Source organism: Larimichthys crocea, chromosome XX, assembly GCF_000972845.2.
Source record: "Larimichthys crocea isolate SSNF chromosome XX, L_crocea_2.0, whole genome shotgun sequence".
Lineage (NCBI taxonomy): Eukaryota > Metazoa > Chordata > Actinopteri > Sciaenidae > Larimichthys > Larimichthys crocea.
In genome coordinates, this window is record NC_040030.1 from 18,691,478 (window position 1) to 18,715,316 (window position 23,839).

General features: G+C 48.5%; 3 protein-coding genes across 3 annotated transcripts in view; 2 read left to right on the forward strand and 1 right to left on the reverse strand.

Moving 5' to 3' along the window:
* tbk1 (TANK-binding kinase 1) overlaps nt 1-13,020 on the forward strand; it is a 14,710-nt gene extending 1,690 nt beyond the window's left edge. The window contains 26 exon segments of the mRNA XM_027291873.1: nt 253-359; nt 750-894; nt 1,246-1,259; nt 2,132-2,140; nt 2,143-2,211; nt 2,214-2,258; nt 2,338-2,375; nt 2,377-2,440; nt 2,442-2,525; nt 3,815-3,975; nt 4,043-4,153; nt 4,266-4,445; nt 4,532-4,728; nt 4,826-4,884; nt 4,982-5,096; nt 5,301-5,393; nt 7,784-7,787; nt 9,875-9,953; nt 10,066-10,187; nt 10,608-10,684; nt 10,772-10,811; nt 10,980-11,081; nt 11,191-11,287; nt 11,407-11,507; nt 11,588-11,659; nt 11,832-13,020. Of these exon segments, the coding sequence (XP_027147674.1) occupies nt 253-359; nt 750-894; nt 1,246-1,259; nt 2,132-2,140; nt 2,143-2,211; nt 2,214-2,258; nt 2,338-2,375; nt 2,377-2,440; nt 2,442-2,525; nt 3,815-3,975; nt 4,043-4,153; nt 4,266-4,445; nt 4,532-4,728; nt 4,826-4,884; nt 4,982-5,096; nt 5,301-5,393; nt 7,784-7,787; nt 9,875-9,953; nt 10,066-10,187; nt 10,608-10,684; nt 10,772-10,811; nt 10,980-11,081; nt 11,191-11,287; nt 11,407-11,507; nt 11,588-11,659; nt 11,832-11,871 (2,225 nt within the window). The 3' untranslated portion in view covers nt 11,872-13,020.
* An 809-nt stretch (nt 13,021-13,829) lies between these two features.
* Nucleotides 13,830-17,857, forward strand: gpr19 (G protein-coupled receptor 19). The gene is made up of 2 exons (XM_010748848.3): nt 13,830-14,396; nt 16,107-17,857. The coding sequence occupies exon 2, from the start codon at nt 16,133-16,135 to the stop codon at nt 17,408-17,410; it is 1,278 nt and encodes a 425-aa protein (XP_010747150.2). The 5' UTR covers nt 13,830-14,396; nt 16,107-16,132; the 3' UTR covers nt 17,411-17,857.
* Nucleotides 17,858-19,112: 1,255 nt separating this feature from the next.
* The window catches only part of crebl2 (cAMP responsive element binding protein-like 2), a 36,791-nt gene continuing 32,064 nt past the window's right edge, over nt 19,113-23,839 (reverse strand). Inside the window, exons 3-4 of the mRNA XM_027291928.1 lie at nt 20,234-20,431; nt 19,113-20,149 (exon numbers count right to left, since the gene is read on the reverse strand). Of these exons, the coding sequence (XP_027147729.1) occupies nt 19,997-20,149; nt 20,234-20,431 (351 nt within the window). The 3' untranslated portion in view covers nt 19,113-19,996. The remainder of the gene's footprint in view (nt 20,150-20,233; nt 20,432-23,839) is intronic.

Here is a 23,839-nt window from a genome sequence, read left to right on the forward strand (position 1 = left end):
AATATTTAATTCAATTTAAAATATTTAAATTTAAAATATTTAAACTTAAAATATTTAATTTAACTTTAAATATTTAAACTTAAAATATTTAAACTTAAAATATTTAATTATGTCGTTCAGTTCGTGTTGATCAGTTCGTGTTGATCAGTTCATATATTGATCAGTTCGTATTGATCAGTTCGTGTTGATCAGTTCATATATTGATCAGTTCATATATTGATCAGTTCATATTGATCGTGTGTTTCTCTTCAGGATCACTTGCAGCCATCAGGATGCAGAGCACCACCAACTACCTGTGGCTGATCTCAGACCTGCTGGGTCAGGGAGCAACGGCCAACGTTTACCGAGGCCGACACAAGGTGAGACAGACAGGTCAGACAGACAGACAGACAAACAGACAGACCGGTCAGAGAGACAGACAGGCAGACAGGTCAGAGAGACAGACAGACAGGTCAGAGAGACAGACAGACAGACAGACAGGTCAGAGAGACAGACAGACAGGTCAGACAGACAGACAGACAGGTCAGAGAGACAGACAGAGAGACAGACAGGTCAGAGAGACAGACAGACAGGTCAGAGAGACAGACAGACAGACAGACAGACAGGTCATGCTGTTTGATGTCAGAGTGATAAACAGATTTACTTTGGTAATTATTCACATTGTAAACATTTCACCTGTTCATCATGTACCTGCTGCTTCCTGTGAAGATCCTGATTTCTCTTTCTCCTCGTTTATTTTCTGTTTGTAGAAAACCGGCGACCTGTACGCCGTCAAAGTGTTCAACAACCTGAGCTTCCTGCGGCCGCTGGACGTGCAGATGAGAGAGTTCGAGGTCCTGAAGAAACTCAACCACAAGAACATCGTCAAGCTGTTCGCCGTGGAGGAAGAGGTCAGTACGAGACCGAGATCAAAGAGATGAAACCATCAGGAAACATTGGCACAACGTTCACAGCACCTGAACTTAACGTTAGCTGAGCGTTTGAACGTTTGGTGCTGCTTCCTGTCAATAAATCATGCCGCGACACATTTCTAACATCGTTCTTATTCCGAAGAAGCTAGGAAAAAAGGCAGTGGGGGTGAGCGAAAGGCGAAGCAAAGTACGCAATCAGAAGAAGAGAGAACAATCAAGAAAAAAGAGGAAAAAGAAAGCGGAAAGAGAATGGAAAGGGAACAAAGAAGGCCTGAAAACACCAAAAGGTAATAAGCCAGAAGAATGAAACAGAATCGGGGGGGAGAAGAAAAAGATACGAGAAATAAGGTGAAGAATAAAATACAAGAAACGAATAAAAGAACGACAAAGAAAGTAGAAAGTTCTAAAAGAAGAAGGAAGCAAAAAGAGAATGAAAGGAAGAAGAAGAGACTACGAATATAAGAGAAGAAAAAGAAGATCAAGCAGAAAAAAAGCCAGAAGACGCGAAGAAGAACCGGAAGAAGAATAGAGAAAGGAAGAAAAAGAAGAGAAAGAAGAAGAGGAAGAAGAAGGACGACAGGAGATAAGAAGAATGAATGCTAAAGACACGAAGACGCCAAAAATAAGAAAAAAGAAGTTAAGAAGGGAGAATAGCTGCAAAGGAAGGATGTAAGAAGGAAGACGACCAGAGAATACACAAGAAGAAAAAAAAAATATTAAGAATAAATGCAATAGGAGATAAGAAGGAGAAGAAAGAAGAGGGAAGAAGAAGGACGAAGAGAACGAGAAGGAAGAGGAACCGAATAAAGAAGGTTATTAAAGAGTAAGAGGTGTGGTATATAGAGGATTAGGCTAGACGCATCATCAACCATAAGAGAAGAAGAGAAATAAGATAAAAAGCATCAGGTATCTCCTTCAGATACTTCTCCCTATCCCTACTCTCCCCTCCTCCTGCTCTCACCCTCCTCTCTGCCCTCTCCTCCTACTCCTCCTTGCCTCATCCTCCTCCCTCTTCTTTCTCCCCCTCCCACCCTCTCCTCCGGTTCTCTTCCCCTCCTTTCCCCTCCCCCCTCCTCCTCTCCCTCCTCCCTCCCTCCTCCTCCTCCCTTTCTCCTCCTCCCTCCCCCTCATTCCTCTCCCTCTCCCTTCCTCCTCTTCTCCTCCCTCCTTCCTCCTCTCTCCTCCTCCTCCTCCTCTCAGTCAAACACTTCGTTCATAAGGTCCTGGTTGATGGGCGTATTGTCCCTGTGGAGGTCTCTACACGTTTTAGAGGAGTCGGTCCCAAAGCGTTTGGACTCCCTGGAGGATCAGTTCCTCATAGTTCTTCATGATGTGGGTTAAGGGACGGTTTGGATCTGCCTGAAAACTGACTTCCTGTTTGTGACGTGGGATGTTCTATGATTGGCTTGTTGGTCTTCAGTGGCAGTGTATGAACCACCTGAAATGAGATTACGGCATCGTTCACGGGAATCAAGCCAGGAAACAGCTCAGCGAGGACGTGCGGCGGGCACGGATGCCGCGCGTACAAATGACCTGACTGTGGTAGCCGCGATGATGGACGTGGAGGACGATCGCAAAACAGTTTGTGGCCTCGACGGCACCGAGGAGTACCTGGTGAAGACCACCACACACACACCACACACCACACACACACACAACACACCACACGGGGGAGAAAACCACCAAACACTGTAACACACACCCACACACACACACACACACACACACCGGTGAGCACCACCACACAGCACACACAACACACCACACACACTGGTGGACACACACACACACACACACACCTTGACACCCACAATCCTAACACCCTACACACAACACACAACCTGGTGGAACAAGACACACACCACACACACACACACACCTGGTGAGACACACACACACACACCCACCACCACCCTGGTGAGACGCACACACACACACACACACACACACAACACACCACACCTGGTGAGACACACACACCACACACACACACCCACCTGGTGAGACACACACACACACACACCACCTGGTGAGGACCACACACCACACACACAACACACACACACACCTGGGTGAGACACACACGACACACACACACACACACCTGGTGAGGGACACACACACAGACACACGACCACACCTGGTGAGGAACACACACACACACACCCACACTGTGAGGGCAACACACACACCACACACACACACACACACACACACACAACACACATGGTGAGGACACACACCCACAGACACACCTGGTGAGGAAACACACACACACACACACACACACACACACACACACACACACCTGGTGAGGAAACACACACCCACACACACACACACACACACCACACACCAACACCTGGTGAGGAACACACACACACACACACAGACACAGCACAACACCACACACCCACCTGGTGAGGCACACACACACACACACCCCACACACACACACACACACACACTGTGAGGCACACCAACACACACACACACACACTGGTGAGGAACACACACACACACACACACACACCACACACTGGTGGAGGAACACACACACACACACACACACACACAGACACACACACACCTGGTGAGGAACACACACACACACACACACACACACACACCTGGTGACGGAACACACACATACACACACACACACACACCTGGTGAGGAAACACACACCACACCACACCACCCACACACTGGTGAGGAAACACACACACACACACACACACACCTGGTGAGAAACACACACACACACACACACACACACACACCTGGTGAGAAACACACACACACACACACACACACACACACACACACACCTGGTGAGAAACACGCACACACACACACACTTCCTGTGTGTGACTCTTCTTCTTCGTGTGTTTCCTGTGCAGCACCCCGACATGTACGAGCGAGCCGTGCTCAGGAAAGACCATCAGAAGAAGTACGGAGCCACGGTGGACCTGTGGAGCATCGGCGTCACGTTCTACCACGCCGCCACCGGCAGCCTCCCGTTCCGACCGTTCGAAGGGCCGCGCAGGAACAAGGAAGTGATGTAAGAGCGAGGTGAGAACCTTAAAGAGGCAAACATGGGAACGTGAAACTGAACGTTTGTGTTTCAGGTATAAAATCATCACGGAGAAACCGTCCGGGACCATCTCCGGACACCAGAAGTGTGAGAACGGGAAGATCGAGTGGAGCACAGAGATGCCGGTTTCCTGCAGTCTGTCCAAGTAAGAACACAGAACCACCAACAGAACCACCAACAGAACCACCAACTGAACCACCAACAGAACCACCAACAGAACCACGAGGCTGAAAGAACCTGCTCTCTCTGTGTTTCAGGGGTCTTCAGAGCCTCCTGACTCCGGTCCTCGCCAACATCCTGGAGGCCGATCAGGAGAAGTGTTGGGGCTTCGATCAGTTCTTCGCTGAGACCAACGACATCCTGCACCGGGCCGTGGTCTACGTGTTCAGTCTGCAGCAGGCCACGCTGCACCACGTCTACATCCACGAGTACAACACGTAAGCCCGCCCAGCATGCACCGGGCCGGATGTCCTCCCTGGATGTGAGTAGTGTGCACTGAAGGCTGTTCTTCCCGTGTCCACAGGGCGGCGCTGTTCCAGGAACTGCTGTCCCGGAGGACCAGCATCCCGCTGCACAACCAGGAGCTGCTGTACGAGGGCCGCCGCCTCGTCCTCGACCCCAACCGCCAGGCCAAGACCTTCCCCAAGACCTCCAGAGACAATCCCATCATGCTCGTCAGCCGCGAGTCCGTCGCCACCGTGGGACTCATCTTTGAGGACCGTACGTCACTTCCTGTCCGTCATGTTCAGTCAGACCCGTTTGTGGATCTACCTTGAATTCCAGGATGCATTAAAAAGTCTTAAACGTGTCTTTACAGCCAGTCCTCCTAAAGTTCAGCCGCGCTACGACCTCGACCTGGATGCCAGCTACGCAAAGGTAACGTGACCTGATGACCTCAGACGTCTGACTGATCTCTGTCTCGTCTTCATGTCCTTCATGTCCTTCATGTCCGTCTCGTCTTCTTGTCCTTCAGACTTTTGCAGGTGATGTCGGACATTTATGGAAAACTTCAGAGTCTCTGCTGGTTTATCAGGAGCTGGTTCGAAAAGGAGTTCGAGGTCTGATGTGAGTTCTTCAGCTGAACGACGGTTCAACAAAATCTGTGTCTGATGGTGATGATGATGATGGTGATGGTGATGATGGTGATGATGGTGATGGTGATGATGATGATGGTGATGATGATGATGATGATGATGATGGTGATGATGGTGATGGTGATGATGATGATGATGATGGTGATGGTGATGATGATGGTGATGATGATGATGATGATCTTCGCTCCCTGCAGTGAGCGATGAAGGAGGGGACCTACAGTGAGATCCTCCTAAGAAGTCTGAGTTTTCCACTCTGTAATTCTGACCGCAGATCCTGGGATAAGACCGAAAGCTGGAGTGACTTTTAACCTTGTACGCCCTGACTTCCTGTCGTACTGACTCCCTGTCGCCCTGATTCCTGTCGTCATTCGCCCTGCTCCCTGAGCCATGACTCCCTGTCGCCCTGACTCCCTGTAGTCCTGTCGTCCATGACGTCCTGCGCACCTGACTCCCCTGTCGCCCTGACATAAGTCGTCCTGACTTCCCTGTCGTCCTGACTCCCTGTCGCCCTTGACTCCCTGTCGTCCTGACTCCCTGTCGTCCTGACTCCCCTGTCGCCCTGAAGTCCGTCGTCCTGACTCCATGTGTCCTGAAGTCCTGTCGCCCTGACTCCCTGTCGTCCTGACTCCCTGTCGCCCTGACTCCTCGTCGCCCTGACTCCCTGTCGTCCTGTCGTCCTGAGTCCTGTCGCCATGACTCCCTGTCGCCCCTGGGACATCCTGTCGTCCTGACTCCCTGTCGTCCTGCCACGGCGACCTGACTTCCTGTCGTCTGATCCCTGTAGTCTGACGTCCTGTTCGCCACTGACTCCTGTCGCCGACTCCCTGTCGTCCTGACCCCTGTCGCCTGATCCCGTCGTACTGAATCCCTTGTCGCCCTGACTATGTCGTCCTGACTCCTGTCGTCTGAATCACTTTGCGACCTGATATCCCTGTCGTCATGACTCCCTGTCGCTGACTCCCTGTAGTCCTGACTCTTGTCCCGTGCAGGGTCGATGGTCTGATGGCAGGCAAAACTGTTGTCTTCAGAGTACGATTGAGATCTAGACATGCAAAAGAAAGGTTCTCAGAGGTTGAGTGTGCGAGTTTAATGAACTGGAACTGGTTTTATTTTGGTTTGAGCAGTGTTGGTGGTGCGTAATTGTGTTGAGTGTGTGTGTTGTGTTGTGTTTGAGAGTGTGTGTGTGTGTGGTGTCTGTGTGTGGTATGTGTGTGTGTGTCGTGTGTGTGTTGTGTGTTGTATTGTGTGGGTGTGTGTGTGTGTGTATTCTCGTGTGTGTGTGTGGTGTGTGTTGGGTGTGTTGTGTTTGTGATGTGGTGTTTGTGTTGTGTGTGTGTTTGTGTATGGTCTTGTGTGTGTGTGTTGTTGGTGTGTGTGTGTGTGCTGTGTGTGTGTGTTAACAGATCTCAAGCTCGTTGGAGTCCATCGAACGAATCAACAAAAGAATAAAGAGTAAAGTTATTACAGGAGGCCTGCTGAGACGGCTGGACACAACCAAGTCGGGACGCATCCCCGATGACAGGAAGTAAGTATGTCTGTCTAACATGTCCTACATCATACATGTGGGACACGGCAGATGGTGTGTGTATGTGTTGTGTGTGTTGGTGTGAAATCGGTGCATTCACACAGGATCCGGGCGGTGTGGGGGGGGTCGCTCTTAACTCGGCGTGGATGTCGACCTTCCCGCGGATGAGCGATTAGTATGTCCGGTCATCGGGAAACAAGGTTTTTTATTCCCGCTATTCAGTTTTTTGATGAGTGTGGAGCGTGGCGTGGAGCGCGAGCGGGAGCGGAGTTGGCGTGTGGAGCGTGGCGTGGGTGTCGTCGGGCTGACGTGGCGGTGACGTGGAGCGTGGAGCGTTGAGAGTGGCGGGAGCGTGCCGTGGAGCGTGGAGGTGGAGCGTTGCTGGCGTGCGCGGTGGAGAGTGGCGTGGGTGGACGTGGAGCGTGGCGTGGAGCGTTGACGTGGGTGTGGAGCGTGGTGCGTGGACGTGAGCGACGTGAAGTTGAATCTGACCCCCCCTGCGCCGTGTGTTTGTTTGCGTTGCCCACCCGCCGCAGCACAAACACGGCCGATCTGTGTGAACGTCGTAACGCTGAGCTCGTCTATGCAGCGTGGAGACGATCAAAGTCCTGCTGGACGCCATTCACAGCGATCTACCACACAGTTCTAAGAATGGGAACAAAGCCAGAGACGTGGAGTCCTCAACCGATCTGTTACCATGTTTCACTTCCTGTCTGGTTGTTTGGAATGAAAATGATTGGTTTGTGTCAGGGCTGCCGTACAACGAGGAGCAGATCCACAAAATTGACAAGTAGTTGACGAAGAAGGAACAACACACATAGATCAGACACACACACTCAGGTTTAAACTGTGTGTGTTGTGTGTGTGTGTTGTGTGGTGTGGTGGTGTGTGTGTCAGACAGAAAAGGCGGTCCTTAGGCGAGCAAGGCTCGGTCTCTGTTCAGAGGAGTGCGCCATGAAGTATGTTCTGTTCATCTCGAAGAGCTGAGGAGTGGATGAGGTGGGAGTGTGATCGTCATTTCCGGCACACACTAACAGGATAGCTCAGTGTGTGTGGTGTGTCTGTGTGTGTGGTGGTGTGTGCGTGTGTGTGTTTGACGCCCGGTCTTGTGTGTTTCAGGAAGCTTCCTCACGTGAAGCAGCAGGTAGCTGCTCAGGGCTGTTCAGGTCAGCTGATCAGCATCGAGAAGGACGGTGAACTATGTTGATGAGAGAGCCTATCAAGGTGATCGAAAACAAACGCACCTGAGAAGACAACCCCGGACTGACAGCAATTCCGAACCACTCAGACCGTGGACTCATCGCGTGTGTTGTTTGTGTGTGTGTGTGTGTTTGAGCTGCAGGAGCAGCTCCTAAGAAGTTCTCCTCTTGGTGTCCAGTGGGATGAAGTCTCAGGGTACCTGAGTTCCGAACACGCTGGTGGAGATGACGTGGGGTGCGAACTTCATCTCATTACTCTACAGTCTCCACTAACTCTACAGTACTCCATCTCCTCTACAGTCCTAATTGATCCATTACTCTACCAGTACTCCATTACTTGAGTGTGTGTTGTATTTCAGGGATGATGAAGTTGACGGAGGAGATGGAGGGAGTCGTCAAAGAGCTCGCAGAGGAATAAACACTTCTTAGAGCGGTTCAGTAACGCACCGTTAGCCCAAGCTTGCACGTTGTGCGTATGTGACGGTTCTTGACGTGTTCTGACGGGTTCTGACGTGTTTACGTGTTCTGACGTGTTTGCCAGTAGCGTGTTGTCTCTCTTCCGGTTCGGGACCGCTGACGCGGACGGCGGTCTGAGAGGCTGAGGAAAAACGAGATTGATTGGTTCTTGACGTTCTGTAAATATCCCTGCTTATCTGTTAATAACGTGAAGGCGTGTGATGAAGCTTTTTGTATCATATGGTAGTCCATTGGCGGTTTGGACCGGTCTGTTCTGGTCCCGTTGTTCTAGTCCGTCTGTTTAGTCGTCTGTTTCTGGTCCCGTCTGTTCTGGCCGGTCGTTCTGTCCAGTCTGTTCTGGGTTCCGGTCAGTAAGAAGGACGTGGTCATGGGGACTCTCAGTAAAAACGACTTGAAAGATATTTAATGTGAGGAGCGAAACTCGTTAATTTCCCTTGAACTGCGGAACCTTGAAAAACACTTACTGAACCAATGGAATATTACGAATCAGTTTAATTCGATATTTAACTTTGACGTTAATGATAAGATTTTTCTTAATTCAGTTTAAGTGATTTTAAGAGTTCCAACAGAAACCGTGATTAACCACGAGAAACAATTTAAACCTTCTAACGGTGATAGAACGTTTCATTTAGTAAAGTCTTCATTAATTAAATTGAATAAACTCGTGAAGGTAAATTAAAGGAGGCCCTGTCATGGGGAAAGATCCATTTTGTAGAACATGACTGTTTTGTGGGAAACATTTTAAATATTAAATATTCTGAAAATCTACATTATTAGTTTGTATCTTATTTCTAACCTTTCACGACTTTCAACTGATCTTATGGTCTCCTTATGTCTCAGGTGTTTTTTAAGCAGTTTTCATGGGAATTTAAAATTATTTTCTGCTGTATTATCTAAAAAAATGGACGTGATGATAAAAAGTTTCAGCTTAACGAGAATTTTCTGAATTTATTTCTCCCTGTCGTCCTGACGTCCTGTCGCCCTGACTCCCTGTCGCCCTGACGTCCTGTCGTCCTGACGTCCTGTCGTCCTGACGTCCTGTCGCCCTGACTCCCTGTCGTCCTGACGTCCTGTCGCCCTGCCTCCCTGTCGTCCTGACGTCCTGTCGTCCTGACTCCCTGTCGCCCTGACTCCCTGTCGCCCTGACTCCCTGTCGTCCTGACGTCCTGTCGTCCTGACGTCCTGTCGTCCTGACGTCCTGACTCCCTGTCGTCCTGACTCCCTGTCGTCCTGACTCCCTGTCGCCCTGACTCCCTGTCGTCCTGTCGTCCTGACGTCCTGACTCCCTGTCGCCCTGACTCCCTGTCGTCCTGACTCTCTGTCGTCCTGACGTCCTGTCGTCCTGACTCCCTGTTGTCCTGACGTCCTGTCGCCCTGACTCCCTGTCGTCCTGACTCCCTGTCGCCCTGACGTCCTGTCGTCCTGACGTCCTGTCGCCTTGACTCCCTGTCGTCCTGACTCCCTGTCGCCTTGACTCCCTGTCGTCCTGACTCCCTGTCGTCCTGACGTCCTGTCGCCCTGACTCCCTGTCGCCCTGACTCCCTGTCGCCCTGACTCTTTGTCCCGTGCAGGTTCGAGGTGCTGATGCAGGCCAACATGTTGTCTTCAGAGTACGATGAGATCTCAGACATGCACAAGAAAGTTCTCAGAGTGAGTGTTCGCTGTTACTGACACTGGAACTGTTGTATTTTGGTTGCTGCAGCGTTTGTGGGGCGTTAACGTGTGTGTGTGTGTGTGTGTGTGTGTGTGTGTGTGTTCACAGATCTCAAGCTCGTTGGAGCCGATCGAACGAACAACACAAGACATCAAGAGTAAGTTCATCCCAGGAGGCCTGCTGACCGACGGCTGGACACAACAAGTGGGGACGCACCCCGAGGACAGGAAGTAAGTCCGTCTGTCTCACGTGTCCTACATCATACATGTGGGACACGCGATGGTGTGTGTGTGTGTGTGTGTGTGTGTGTAAGCGTGCATTCACACAGGATCAGGGCGGGGGGGGGGGGGGTCGCTCTTTAACTCGGCGTGTGATGTCGACATTCCCGCGGGTTGTAGCGATTAGTCTGTCCGTCATCGGGAAACCAGGTTTTTCTTCCCGTCTTCCGTTTTTTGATTGGCTTGCGGAGCGCGACGTGGAGCGTGGCGTGGAGCGTGACGTGGCGTGTGGAGCGTGGCGTGGAGCGTGGCGCGTCGTGAAGTTGAATCTGACCCCGCCCCTGCACGCCGCGTGTTTGTTTGCGTTGCCACCGCCGCAGCACAAACAGCTGATCCTGTGTGAACGTCGTAACGCTGAGCTCGTCTCTGCAGCGTGGAGAAGATCAAAGTCCTGCTGGACGCCATCACAGCGATCTACCAACAGTTCAAGAAGGACAAAGCAGAGAGACGTGAGTCCTCACACCGACGGTTACTATGGTTACCATGGTTTCACTTCCTGTCTGTGTTTGTAATGAAATGAATTTGGTTTGTGTCAGGGCTGCCGTACAACGAGGAACAGATCCACAAATTTGACAAGTGAGTTTGGAAGAAGAAGGGAACCACACACCTAGCTCAGCACACACACACTTCAGGTTTAACTGTGTGTGTGTGTGTGTGTGTGTGTGTGTGTGTGTGCGTGCGTGCGTGTGTGTGTGTGTGTGTGTGTGTGCGTGTGTGTGTGTGTGTGTTTGTGTGTGTGTGCAGACAGAAGCTGGTCCTTCATGCGAGCAAGGCTCGGTCTCTGTTCACGGAGGAGTGCGCCATGAAGTATCGTCTGTTCATCTCGAAGAGCGAGGAGTGGATGAGGTGAGCGTGATGTCATTTCCTGTACACACTAACAGGAAGTAGGACTGTGTGTGTGTGTGTGTGTGTGTGTGTGTGTGTGTGTTGACGCCTCGTCGTCTGTGTGTTTCAGGAAGCTTCATCACGTGAAGAAGCAGCTGCTCAGCCTGTCCGGTCAGCTGATCAGCATCGAGAAGGAGGTGACTATGTTGATGGAGCGAGCCATCAAGGTGAGCGAAACAAACGCACCTGAGAACAACACGTGACTGACAGCCAATCAGAACACCTCAGACAGTGACATCATCGCGTGTGTGTGTGTGTGTGTGTGTGTGTGTGTGTGTGTGTGTAGCTGCAGGAGCAGCTGCCTCAGAAGGTTCTTCCTCTGGTGTCCAGTGGGATGAAGTCTCAGGCGTACCTGAGTCAGAACACGCTGGTGGAGATGACGCTGGGGTGAGACTTCATCTCCATTACTCTACAGTACTCCATTACTCTACAGTACTCCATTACTCTGCGTGTGTGTTGTGTTTCAGGATGAAGAAGTTGAAGGAGGAGATGGAGGGAGTCGTCAAAGAGCTCGCAGAGAATAACCACTTCTTAGAGCGGTCAGTGAACGCACCGTTAGCCCAGCTTAGCACGTGTGGTCATGTGACGTGTTCTGACGTGTTCTAACGTGTGCTGACGTGTTCTGACGTGTTCTAACGTGTTCTGACGTGTTCTAACGTGTTCTGACGTGTTCTGACGTGTTCTAACGTGTAGCGTGTTCGTCTCCTTCAGGTTCGGGACGCTGACGCTGGACGGCGGTCTGAGAGGCTGAGGACAAACGAGAATCTGATTGGTTCTTGAGTTCTGTAAATATCCCTGTTTATCCTGTAAATAACGTGACACGTGAGATGAAGCGTTTTGTATCAATGGTTCCTCCATACGGCGGTTTGGACCGGTCTGTTCTGGTCCGGTCTGTTCTGGTCCGGTCTGTTCTAGTCCGGTCTGTTCTGGTCCAGACTGTTCTGGTCCGGTCCGTCAGCAGGACGTGGTCATGGACTCTCAGTAAAAAGACTTGAAGATATTTTAATGTGACGGAGAGAAAACTCGTTAAATTTCCCTGGAAACTGAGCTGAACCTTGAAAACACTTAATGAACAAATGAATATTTAACGAATCAGTTTAATTAGATTATTTAACTTTGACGTTAATGATTCAGATTTTTCTTTAATTCAGTTTAAGTTGATTTTAAGAGGTTCAAACAGAAACGTGATTAACACGAGAAATTAATTTAAAAACCTTTAACGGTGAAGAACGTTCATTTAGAAAGTCTCATTAATTAACATGAATAAACTCGTGAAGGTAATTAAAGGAGCCTGTCATGGTGAAATGACATTTGTCTGAACATGAATGTTTGTGGGAACATTTGAAATATTTAAAAATCTCTTAAAATCTAAATTATTAGTTTGTATCTTTATTTCTGAACTTTAACGACTTCAACTGATCTTAATTAGGATCTCCTTCATTTGTTATTCAGCGTGTTTAAGCAGTTTTCATGGTAATTTAAGAGTTAATGAAATTATTTTATGGTGTTATTGGATTATGGAAAATCTCTAAAAATGGACGTGATGATTAAAAAGTTTCAGCTTAACTGAGATTTTCTGAATTTATTTAAAAAAATAAAAACTTTAAACCATGCAGATGATTAATTAAAATACCGTAACGATGTCCCTGAAGGTCTTTATAAAACATGCTGTTGCCGGGCAGATGATGGTGTATGGAAATCTGAATGCTGATTACATTTGATGTTTATTTATTCTACTTAAAGGCCGATCAATAATCAATAACTGAGTTATTTCCATCCGTCATTGTGTCGTCACATTTTCTCTCCAGGTCAGTTTAAAATGCAGAAATAAAAAATGCGTCTGTGTCTTCATGAACGGAAGGTTTCATGTTTCAAACTGTAAATAAAAAATATCCATGAAGACGCTGTGTTCTTTCATTATTTCACTGTTCTGACTGAAGTCGAGATCTTAATGAGAGAATAATCAAAATCATTTGGACTGATTGTAAAATCTTAAATATTTTGATGTTTGTTTTTGGCAGCAGTGATCCTCCGTATATTTTTACATTGGAAGCTTTTCTTTCGTTGTTTAAATATTAATTAAAATCTGACGATGTCGACTCAGCACTGTTTGTCCTCCCTCCCATCAGCACCATTGTTGGTTTCCCATAGCAACCAGCCTGTTGGAAAATCACCGTCTCCTCGGCGCTGAGGTTGCCATGGCGACGTGCTGCGACAGCAACCCCGTCAGCATCAGACCAATAATTGCAGATGGACGGCATCGTTTCCTTTTATAGAGCAGACATGTTGCAGAGAGTGAAGGTCGAAGTCGCTCATTAATCAGTAATCAATATTCATTCATTAATTATTCATGAAGCCACCTGTTAATAAATAAAATCATCTTTGATGATGATGAAGGTTCATAATTAATTATTTGTAATAAAAGTATTTATTTTATTTTAAATAACTGATTAATCATTTAAATTCAGACAGACTGAAGCTGCTCTGACGCCTCCAACAGGCTGAAACCATCACTACACCTGATCAACATGCAGAGTTCAGCCTCTGGGGGGCGCCACGGTAACGTCATGTAACATGCTAACAGTCTGCGGGGACGTCACGGAGACTACGTCCAGGTTTTAGACAGTCTGCGGGGACGTCACAGAGACTACGTCCAGGTTTTAGACAGTCTGCGGGGACGTCACGGAGACTACGTCCAGGTGTTTGCATCATAAAGTCTCTGTCTCTCTGTGGAGGCTCGGGGGGCTTTTCTTTCCTCTCTTGCCCCTTGATCCTCCACCTCTGTCCGTCCCTGTTTGTCAGAAAACATCCATCCTCTTCATCAGCTGCAGCTTCATCCTTCAGCCTCTGTGCAGACAGACAGACAGACAGACAGACAGACAGACAGAGAGACAGACAGAGAGACAGACAGGCAGACAGACAGACAGACAGGATGCGTGCTGCCTTCACGGACCTCCTCCTCCCGCACTGACTCACGGAGACGCGCCGTGAACGTTTCTTCCTGCTCGGCTCTGATCCGGTGAGTCTCACCCAGACAAACACCTCACGGACGGGGCTCGTTGTCACCGACACGTCGGCGGGTTCGGGCTCCGGTGTGCGGCTCTGTCGGCTGTGGACCAGCCGCTGTCGGTTCCGATGGTTCCGTTGTGATCGGGTCCGCATCAGTCCGTCATCGCCGTGATCAGAGCAGACATGTTGTTCAGGCCGAGGGCAGGTTTGTTTGTGATGGAGGAGAAGATGAAGATGAAGATGAGGAGCCGGGATGAAGAGCAGCAGGTAAGAGACATGTTCATATTTATATCAGCTGTTAACAAAGGAATCCAGTACACAGAGTACATGTACTCGAGTACATGTACACAGAGTACATGTACACAGAGTACATGTACTCGAGTACTGATGATGATGATGATGATGATGATGATGATGATGATGAAGTCAAACAGTCTGAACTCAGATCAAATGATTCATTAATATTCATGTTTTTATACTGGAGAAATATTTTAATTTAAATGAAAGTTATTTATGTTTTATGATGATTTCATTTAAATTAAATTAATATTTTTTTTTTTTATATATTAAACGTGATTTTAGTGTTTTTACAGACTGACTCCAGACCAGTGAACGTCTCACAGTACTTACAGTACTATGAAGTACTGACAGTGAACGTCTCGCAGTACTGCAGTACTATGAAGTACTGACAGTGAACGTCTCACAGTACTTCACAGTACTTACAGTACTATGAAGTACTGACAGTGAACGTCTCACTGTACTTACAGTACTATGAAGTACTGTAAGTACAGTAATAAAAACACTGAAATGTTTTGAATATTTCGCACAGAGCCGCCCTGCTCTGCCTCATGTTTTGAATATTTCGCACAGAGCCGCCCTGCTCTGCCTCTGATTGGTCTGTTTCACTGTCGTGTTTCGTTGGCTCACCTGTTCGTCAGGTTGCTAAGGAGGAAATCCAGCAGAGTAAACACAAACTGTTCCCCAGCGGACTCTTCACATCCTTAATGATCGAGCCCAGAGGAGACCCAGACCTCTGGAGACCCTGACCTGGATCTCTGTGACGGGTTAATGAAATCAACACAGGCCGAGAACCGGCTGCTCTGATTGGTTAGAGGTGGTTCAACATTTCAGAGAATCAAGAATCAAGAATCAAGAATCAAGAACTGTTCAGCTGATCAATGATTATGTTTTTGGCCTTTTTGAGCTTTATTTGACAGACAGCTGAAGAGTGACAGGAACACGGAGAGAGACGGGGAATGACCTGCAGGGTAGGGTTAGGTTAGAGCGCCGCCGCGACAAGGGCGGAGCCTTCGTACACGGGGCGGACGCACCAACTGAGCTAAACACCCAGATGAGATCTATGAAGCAGAACTTCGTCTTCACGTTTCCCTTCATTATTTAAAGTCCTGACAGCAACCTGAGGACAACCAACCAACCAACTACCCACCGAACTACTAATCAACCAACCAACCAACCAACCAACCAACCAACCAACCAACCACCAATCTACCCACCGAACTACTAACCAACCAACCAACCAACTACCCACTGAACTACTAACCAACCAACCAACCAACTGACCTACCAACCAACCTACAAACATCCTACCAGCTGACTGAAGGATCGCCAAACCTACGTACCAATCAATGTAGCAAACAAACGTCATACCTACTGATGTTCCAACATACGGTCTACCAACCAACCACCAACCAACCAACCACCAACCATTAGTGTTTGTACCAAACTTACATGTTGGAACTATTTCTTGACAAACAGCAGCCGGGTTTGAAAACTGTCAGGTTTGGTACCATCATGTCGAGGTTACAACTAAAATCTGTGCTCACCACCTGCACATGGTAAACCTGGCTGTAGCTGTAGACACATGGTTCGTTAGTTAGTCAGTAATTAAGGTCTTGGTCTTTGGTTGAATGTCTGTCAGTGATTGTACTAATGACGACGGTTTCTTTGTGTCCACAGCTCCTGTCTGCTGCAGCAGTATAACGATGGTGTATGCCCAGTCATCAAACACAGTTGGTGTCAATCCCTCCCTTTACTCTCCAGCTTTCACGTATCAGATGTCATTTAACTTCTCTGAGAGGGAAAACTCGACTGTCCTGGCAACCTCACCCACAACTCGTCCGTGCAGCCTCGAGGGCTCGCCCTCCGGCCAGCTCAACAGGACCTCCGTCTCCTATGAGCTGACCTCAGGTGAGGTTGCCGTCCTGGGCTTGGTGTTCGGGGTTCTCTGGCTGGTCTCCATCCTGGGAAATGCCCTCGTCTGCCTGGTCATCCACCGGAGCCGACGGACTCAGTCCACCACAAACTACTTTGTGGTGTCTATGGCCTGTGCAGACCTGCTCATGAGCCTGGGTTGTGCCCCCTTCATCCTTCTGCAGGTCGCCTCAGGACGATGGCCACTAAGCGCCGCTGCCTGCAAGGCTGTCCGCTACCTGCAGCACCTCTGCCCAGGTGTGCAGGTCTATGTCCTGCTTTCTATCTCTGTAGACCGGTTCTACACAATCGTCTACCCGCTCAGCTTCAAGGTGTCCAGGGAGAAAGCAAAGAAGATGATCTTGGCCTCGTGGCTGTTTGATGCAGCCTTCGTGTCACCCTGCCTCTTCTTCTATGGCTCCACATCTGCAGGCAGCAATCATTGTGACTTTTTCCTTCCAGACAGCTGGGGCAGTATAGCCTATGCTGCGGTCCACCTCCTGGTTGGGTTTTTGGTCCCGGTGGTGCTGATCATGTCATTCTACCAGCGTGTGGTCCGCTACATCTGGAGGATCAGCGCTGATGGTCACACGGTACGGCGGACAATGAACATTGTCCCACGGACTAAAGTCAAGACCATCAAGATGTTCCTCATGCTCAATTCAGTTTTCTTCTTTACCTGGACACCCTTCTTCATCGCCCAGCTGTGGCACCCGAAGGAGTCTGATGGACCCAGTCGGCAGGGGCTGCTGTTCTTCACGGCCATCGCCTGGATCTCCTTCAGCTCCACGGCGTCCAAGCCGACCCTGTACTCCGTCTACAATGCGAACTTCAGAAGGGGCATGAGGGAGACCTTCTGTATGTCGTCCATGAAATGCTACCGCAGTAATGCGTACACCATCACGGCGAGCTCTCGGATGGCCAAAAAGAACTACGTCGGGGTGGTGGACATCCCAGTGCAAGCAAAGACGGTCACCAAGGACTGCGTCTACGATACATTCGACCGAGAGGCAAAGGAAAAGAAGGTCGCCTGGCCCACTAACGCCAACCCTCCGAATACTTTTGTCTGAGCGGTTTTTAAAACTGTGGACAAAAAATGAACTCGTCTGAAACTTTAATCTTCAACAGCACAACGTCAACGTTAGCAGCTCACAGATGTTTGTACAAAGGGCTTCTGATGGAACATCTCCTGGCAGCCATATCGGACAGCTCGCTGTTTTTATACTTAAGATTTGAACCATAACTTCTTTCTGTGCCGTGTTCTGACCGGTTGTTTTCTCATTGATGCATCAGATCTTGTGTTTTGATATGTCAGCTCGTTAGCTCGCTCGTTAGTCTGTGGCCCTCTATCAGTGACCTGTTGTTATTCGCTGCAGTAATGTGTGTGGTAGAAGCTAACGCTAGTCGTGGCTACAAGCTTAATGTTAACATCATCTTTGCTTTCTTGGATAGCTGTCCATAAATCTACAGTTTGTTCAGGTGAAACTTTGAGTTATTTCATTAAAAGATACAAGAAGTCTGTGGACGAAAAACTGAAGGGGAAAGGCTGTTAACGAGAAACATCCAATAATTACAAACTTCTGATGTGGCTGTGAAGATTCAAGCTTCAGCAAACCCCGGATTATATTCTGTGACCAATGCCTATTACAATATCTGCACAACTATGACGTGTTTAAACATTCATGTTAAAGGTTAAAGTAACTAAAACACTCAGAGAAACGCTGACATGAAGCTCTGAGCCTTTGGAAGAACTTCTGAAGTTAATTCTTGACTTTGGAAACAATAGTTGAAACAGTTTCACCCTTTAGCACCAATGATCACAAGTTACCATGTTAGGAATTCTGTTTACAGGTTCTTATGAAGTCATTTTTTTATAGGGAAGTTCAAGGAATATTTATTCATCACGTGTGCACAAGAACATTTGGGACTTCAGTACATCCTGTTAGCATCCATCAGTTTCACAAACACATTGTTAAACGAGCCGGTCGATCAAAAGTTGAAAAGCCTGAAACTGTGGCGGGAATTCGACTCTTTGCAGACGACCAACGACTCTCTGAGTGAAACCAGCTCGCTCTGGTTTCTAAAACACACGACGGGCTTCGGTTCCTCTGGTTTGTTCGGATCTGGTTGCTCAACACAAACACACGTCGATGTTCAGAAGTAAATGACGGATTCCTCAGGCAGCGTCACCGTGAACAAACCGAAGATCTCTGAGAGGATTCATTTGTAGTTTTTGTGACACATTAAACAACCAGAACAGCTCAAACAGAGTTTGTAGATCCGAGTCCAGACGTCTGTCACACCAGAACCTTAACACACAGCTCAGGCTGAACTCTAATTCAGCATGAACGCTAACATATATTAGAATCAAAGCACAGCTGAGCCCGATGACGGCAGAACCGGGTCTGAGATGGTTTAAAATGGTGACGGTCCAGAACATTAGATTTAAATAAATGTCCTGTGGCGCCACCCTCAGGACAAACTTTGTAACTGTAACCTGAGCAGAGCTTGTTTGAGGATGTTTTCAGGTTAACGTGACTCCAATCCGAGCCCGGTCCACCGGTCCACAGATGGTTCTGCTCACTTTAATGCTTTACCTGCTTGTAAAACACGTCTGTCTGTAAACTGAAGGTCCACGCGCTGAGGTCCATGTTCTATCGACACGCGTGATGTTTGAATTTAACGTGCAAATAAATGTAAAAATAAATTATTCTTTTATCATTTTAAATATACTTAGTAAAATCAGAAAGTAAAGACACCAAACGTGTTCTGTCTCATTCACACACTCAGGTTTGTTGTTTATTAAACATTCACAATGAACTGAATGAATTTAAAGTCGTCACCATCAGTCTGAGGCTTTTATTATTTCCAACAGTCAAACAAACTTCACCAACGTCATTTATTTCATTTACAGAAACCAATGAACGCTTTAAACTGTCCATATATACATGCATGGGTGTGTGTGTGTGTGTGTCTGTGTGCATGTGTGTGTGTGTTCGTGTGTGTGAGTGTGTGTGCATGTGTGTGTGTGTGTGTGAGAGTGTGTGTGCATGTGTGTCTGTGTCTGTGTCTGTGTGTGTGTGTGTGTCCTTCAATCAGCTGATCCATCCTGACTGAGGAGTGATGACGTCACCCTCTCCTCCTCACAGCGCCCCCTGCTGGCTTCACCATCATCGAACAAAGTGCTCAAACAGAAAAACATCAAACTAAATTTCATCAGATTTGAAATAAACTAACGAGCTCGTCGTCGTCAGTCTCAGTAACGAGTCTGACGGGTCGTCCACAAACAGCTGATCCAAAATACAAAAATAGATCGTCACTGACTTCCTGTGACTTAATGCACGACAGGAAGAAGGCGTCTGATTATCACGTTAGCGAGCGGCGCGGCGTCACGAACACTAAAGAATAAAGTTTATTTATTTATCGTTCCACAAACCAAAAGGCCTCGTGGTTCCGGTTCTGGTTCTGGTTCTGGTTAAACTTTGTATTCAGACTTCTGACTGACAGGAAGCAGCTCAGCGCTCTGATGGAGGACGGGTGGAGCAAACAGCTGATCGACACAGACAGTACAAAACAAAGTATGACATCACAGAAGCTCCAGCTGTTCCACAGAACCACAGGTGACCAGAACCTTCAGTCTCTGTCCGTCCGTCTCCTCACACCTGTCCGTTGCTGCTGATGTTCTTGCTGTTCTTGGACGTCTTGGTGCTGCTGCCGCTCTGCGGCGTCTTCTGCTCGTCTCCGGTCAGCAGAGCTTTGATCTCTGAGGGGATCTTCCCCTGGTCCATGGCCGAGCACCACTGCTTGTACTGAGGAGAAGAAGAACATGAGGTCACCTGAGTGAGGTCACCTGCTGGACAGGTGATCCACATGAACACTGACACCGTCCTCACCATCTCCAGCTCCTCCCGCAGGGCGCAGATGGCTCTCTCCTTGCTGGACACCAGCTCCTCCAGGTACTGGTACCGCAGCTTCTTCCGGGCCCGGCACTCTCTGGCGCTCTGCCGGCTCCGCTCCAGTTTGGCCTTCAGGTCGATCTTCGCAGGTTTGCGGCCGCGTTTGCCGGGTTTCTTCACTTTACCAGAGACCATCTGAGGACGGACACGAGACGAAGACAGAGCTCGTTATGAAGACGGTCAGAGAGGGTGTGTGTGTGTGAGAGAGAGTGTGTGTGTGTGTGTGAGAGAGTGTGTGTGTGTGTGTGTGTGTGAGAGAGTGTGTGTGTGTGTGAGTTGTCGTTTGAATACCCCTGAATAATATAATATTTCAGTGTTTCGTTTTTATATAAATATAAATTTTATTATCATCATATTAAACTTAATAATTAATCTTTTGTTTGTTTGTTGGTTTTGCCCTCCGTGACGTCATCGCGTCGTTCCTGAACAGGAACAGCGCGAGTTATGGTAAACAGACAAACAATAACAGTGCTCGTGTCTGTTCCGCTTCCGGTGAGCTCGCGGACTGTTCCACACTCTGTGACCAGAACCGAACCGAACCGAACCTTTAGCTCCCTGAGGCTAACGGGAGCTAGCTGCTGCCCCGCAGCGGCTTCAACAAGATGGCTGACAGCAAGGTGAGCTAACGGCTAACAGGCTAACATGCTAACACTGTTCTAACTAACGACGTCACTGTTTCTATTATTCTGTCCACCCACCTGTCTGGTCACGGCACCCACACTGTCCGTGTCTCTGCTTGCACGTGCTACCAGCGACAATTAAAAGCAGTACACTGATTACACAACAGCAGCTGATGGACGTCACTACAAGCAGAGACACAAACACACACACACCACACACACACACACTCACACACACACACACTCACACACACACACACCTCATCACACACACACACACACACCACCACACACACTCACACACACACACACACTCTCACATCACACACACACACACCACACACACACACACACACTCTCACACACACACACACACACACCCCCACACACACACCACACACACTCCCACACACCCACACACACCACACTCTCACCACTCTCACACACACACACACACCCACTCACACACACACACACAACACACACCACACTCTCACACACCACACACTCACACACACACACCCACACACACACACACACACACACACCACCACACACACTCTCTCACACCACACTCTCACACACACACACTCTACACACAACACACACACCACACACACACACACACACACACACACACACACACACACACACACACACACCACAACACACACACACACACACACACCCAACACCCCCCCCCACACCAACAGCGGTCCGCTGGACGGCTGCAGATAGAGAAGATGAGAGAGTTCGAGGTCCGAAGAAACCTCCAACCACAAGAAAATCGTCAAGCTGTTCGCAGTGGAGTGAAGAGGTCAGTTACGAGACGCAGATCAAAGAGACCTTCATCAGGAGGGACAACGTTTGGCAACAACGTGCACCAGGGCACCTGAACGTAACGTGAGCTGAGCGTTTGAACGTGGTCGCTTGATGGAATGTCAAGAAATCATGGAAAGACGACTAACATTTCTAACATCGTTCTTATTCCGAAGAAGCTAGGAAAAAAGGCAGTGGGGGTGAGCGAAAGGCGAAGCAAAGTACGCAATCAGAAGAAGAGAGAACAATCAAGAAAAAAGAGGAAAAAGAAAGCGGAAAGAGAATGGAAAGGGAACAAAGAAGGCCTGAAAACACCAAAAGGTAATAAGCCAGAAGAATGAAACAGAATCGGGGGGGAGAAGAAAAAGATACGAGAAATAAGGTGAAGAATAAAATACAAGAAACGAATAAAAGAACGACAAAGAAAGTAGAAAGTTCTAAAAGAAGAAGGAAGCAAAAAGAGAATGAAAGGAAGAAGAAGAGACTACGAATATAAGAGAAGAAAAAGAAGATCAAGCAGAAAAAAAGCCAGAAGACGCGAAGAAGAACCGGAAGAAGAATAGAGAAAGGAAGAAAAAGAAGAGAAAGAAGAAGAGGAAGAAGAAGGACGACAGGAGATAAGAAGAATGAATGCTAAAGACACGAAGACGCCAAAAATAAGAAAAAAGAAGTTAAGAAGGGAGAATAGCTGCAAAGGAAGGATGTAAGAAGGAAGACGACCAGAGAATACACAAGAAGAAAAAAAAAATATTAAGAATAAATGCAATAGGAGATAAGAAGGAGAAGAAAGAAGAGGGAAGAAGAAGGACGAAGAGAACGAGAAGGAAGAGGAACCGAATAAAGAAGGTTATTAAAGAGTAAGAGGTGTGGTATATAGAGGATTAGGCTAGACGCATCATCAACCATAAGAGAAGAAGAGAAATAAGATAAAAAGCATCAGGTATCTCCTTCAGATACTTCTCCCTATCCCTACTCTCCCCTCCTCCTGCTCTCACCCTCCTCTCTGCCCTCTCCTCCTACTCCTCCTTGCCTCATCCTCCTCCCTCTTCTTTCTCCCCCTCCCACCCTCTCCTCCGGTTCTCTTCCCCTCCTTTCCCCTCCCCCCTCCTCCTCTCCCTCCTCCCTCCCTCCTCCTCCTCCCTTTCTCCTCCTCCCTCCCCCTCATTCCTCTCCCTCTCCTCTATTCCTCCTCCTCTCCCTCCTTCTCCTCTCTCCTCCTCCTTCCTCCTCTCAGTCAAACACTTCGTCATAAGGTCCTGGTGATGGGAGTATTGTCCCTGTGGAGGTCTCTACACGGTTTTAGAGGAGTCGTCCAAAGCGTATGGACTCCCTGGAGGATCGAGTTCCTCATAGTTCTTCATGATGTGGGTTAAGGGCGACGGTTTGGATCGCCTGAAAACTGACTTCCTGTTTGTGACTGTGAGGATGTTCTCTGATTGGCTGTTGTGTCTTCAGTGGCAGGTATGACCACCTGATGAGATTACGGCATCGTTCACCGGGAATCAAGCCAGGAAACATCAGCGAGAGTGCTCGGCGCGGACGGATGCTCCGTCTACAAACTGACCTGACTTGGTAGCCGCGATGATGGAGTGGAGGACGACGAACAGTTTGTGTGTCTCTGTACTGGCACCGAGGAGTACCTGGTGAGACACCACACACACACACCCCACACACACACACACACACACACACACTGGTGAGACACACACACACACCCCACACACAACACACCTGGTTGAGACACCCACACCCCACACACACACCACACACACAACACACCTGGTGAGACACACCCACACACAACACACCACACACACTGGTGAGACACAACACACACACACACACCTGGTGAGGAACACCACACAATCCCAACACCCTACACCACACACACACAACCTGGTGAGACACCACCACACACACACACACACCTGGTGAGACACACACACACACACACCACACACACCCTGGTGAGACGCACACACACACACACACACACACACAACACACCACAACCTGGTGAGACACACACACCACACACCCCACACACCCACCTGGTGAGACACACACACACACACCACCACCTGGTGAGGGAGGGACCACACAC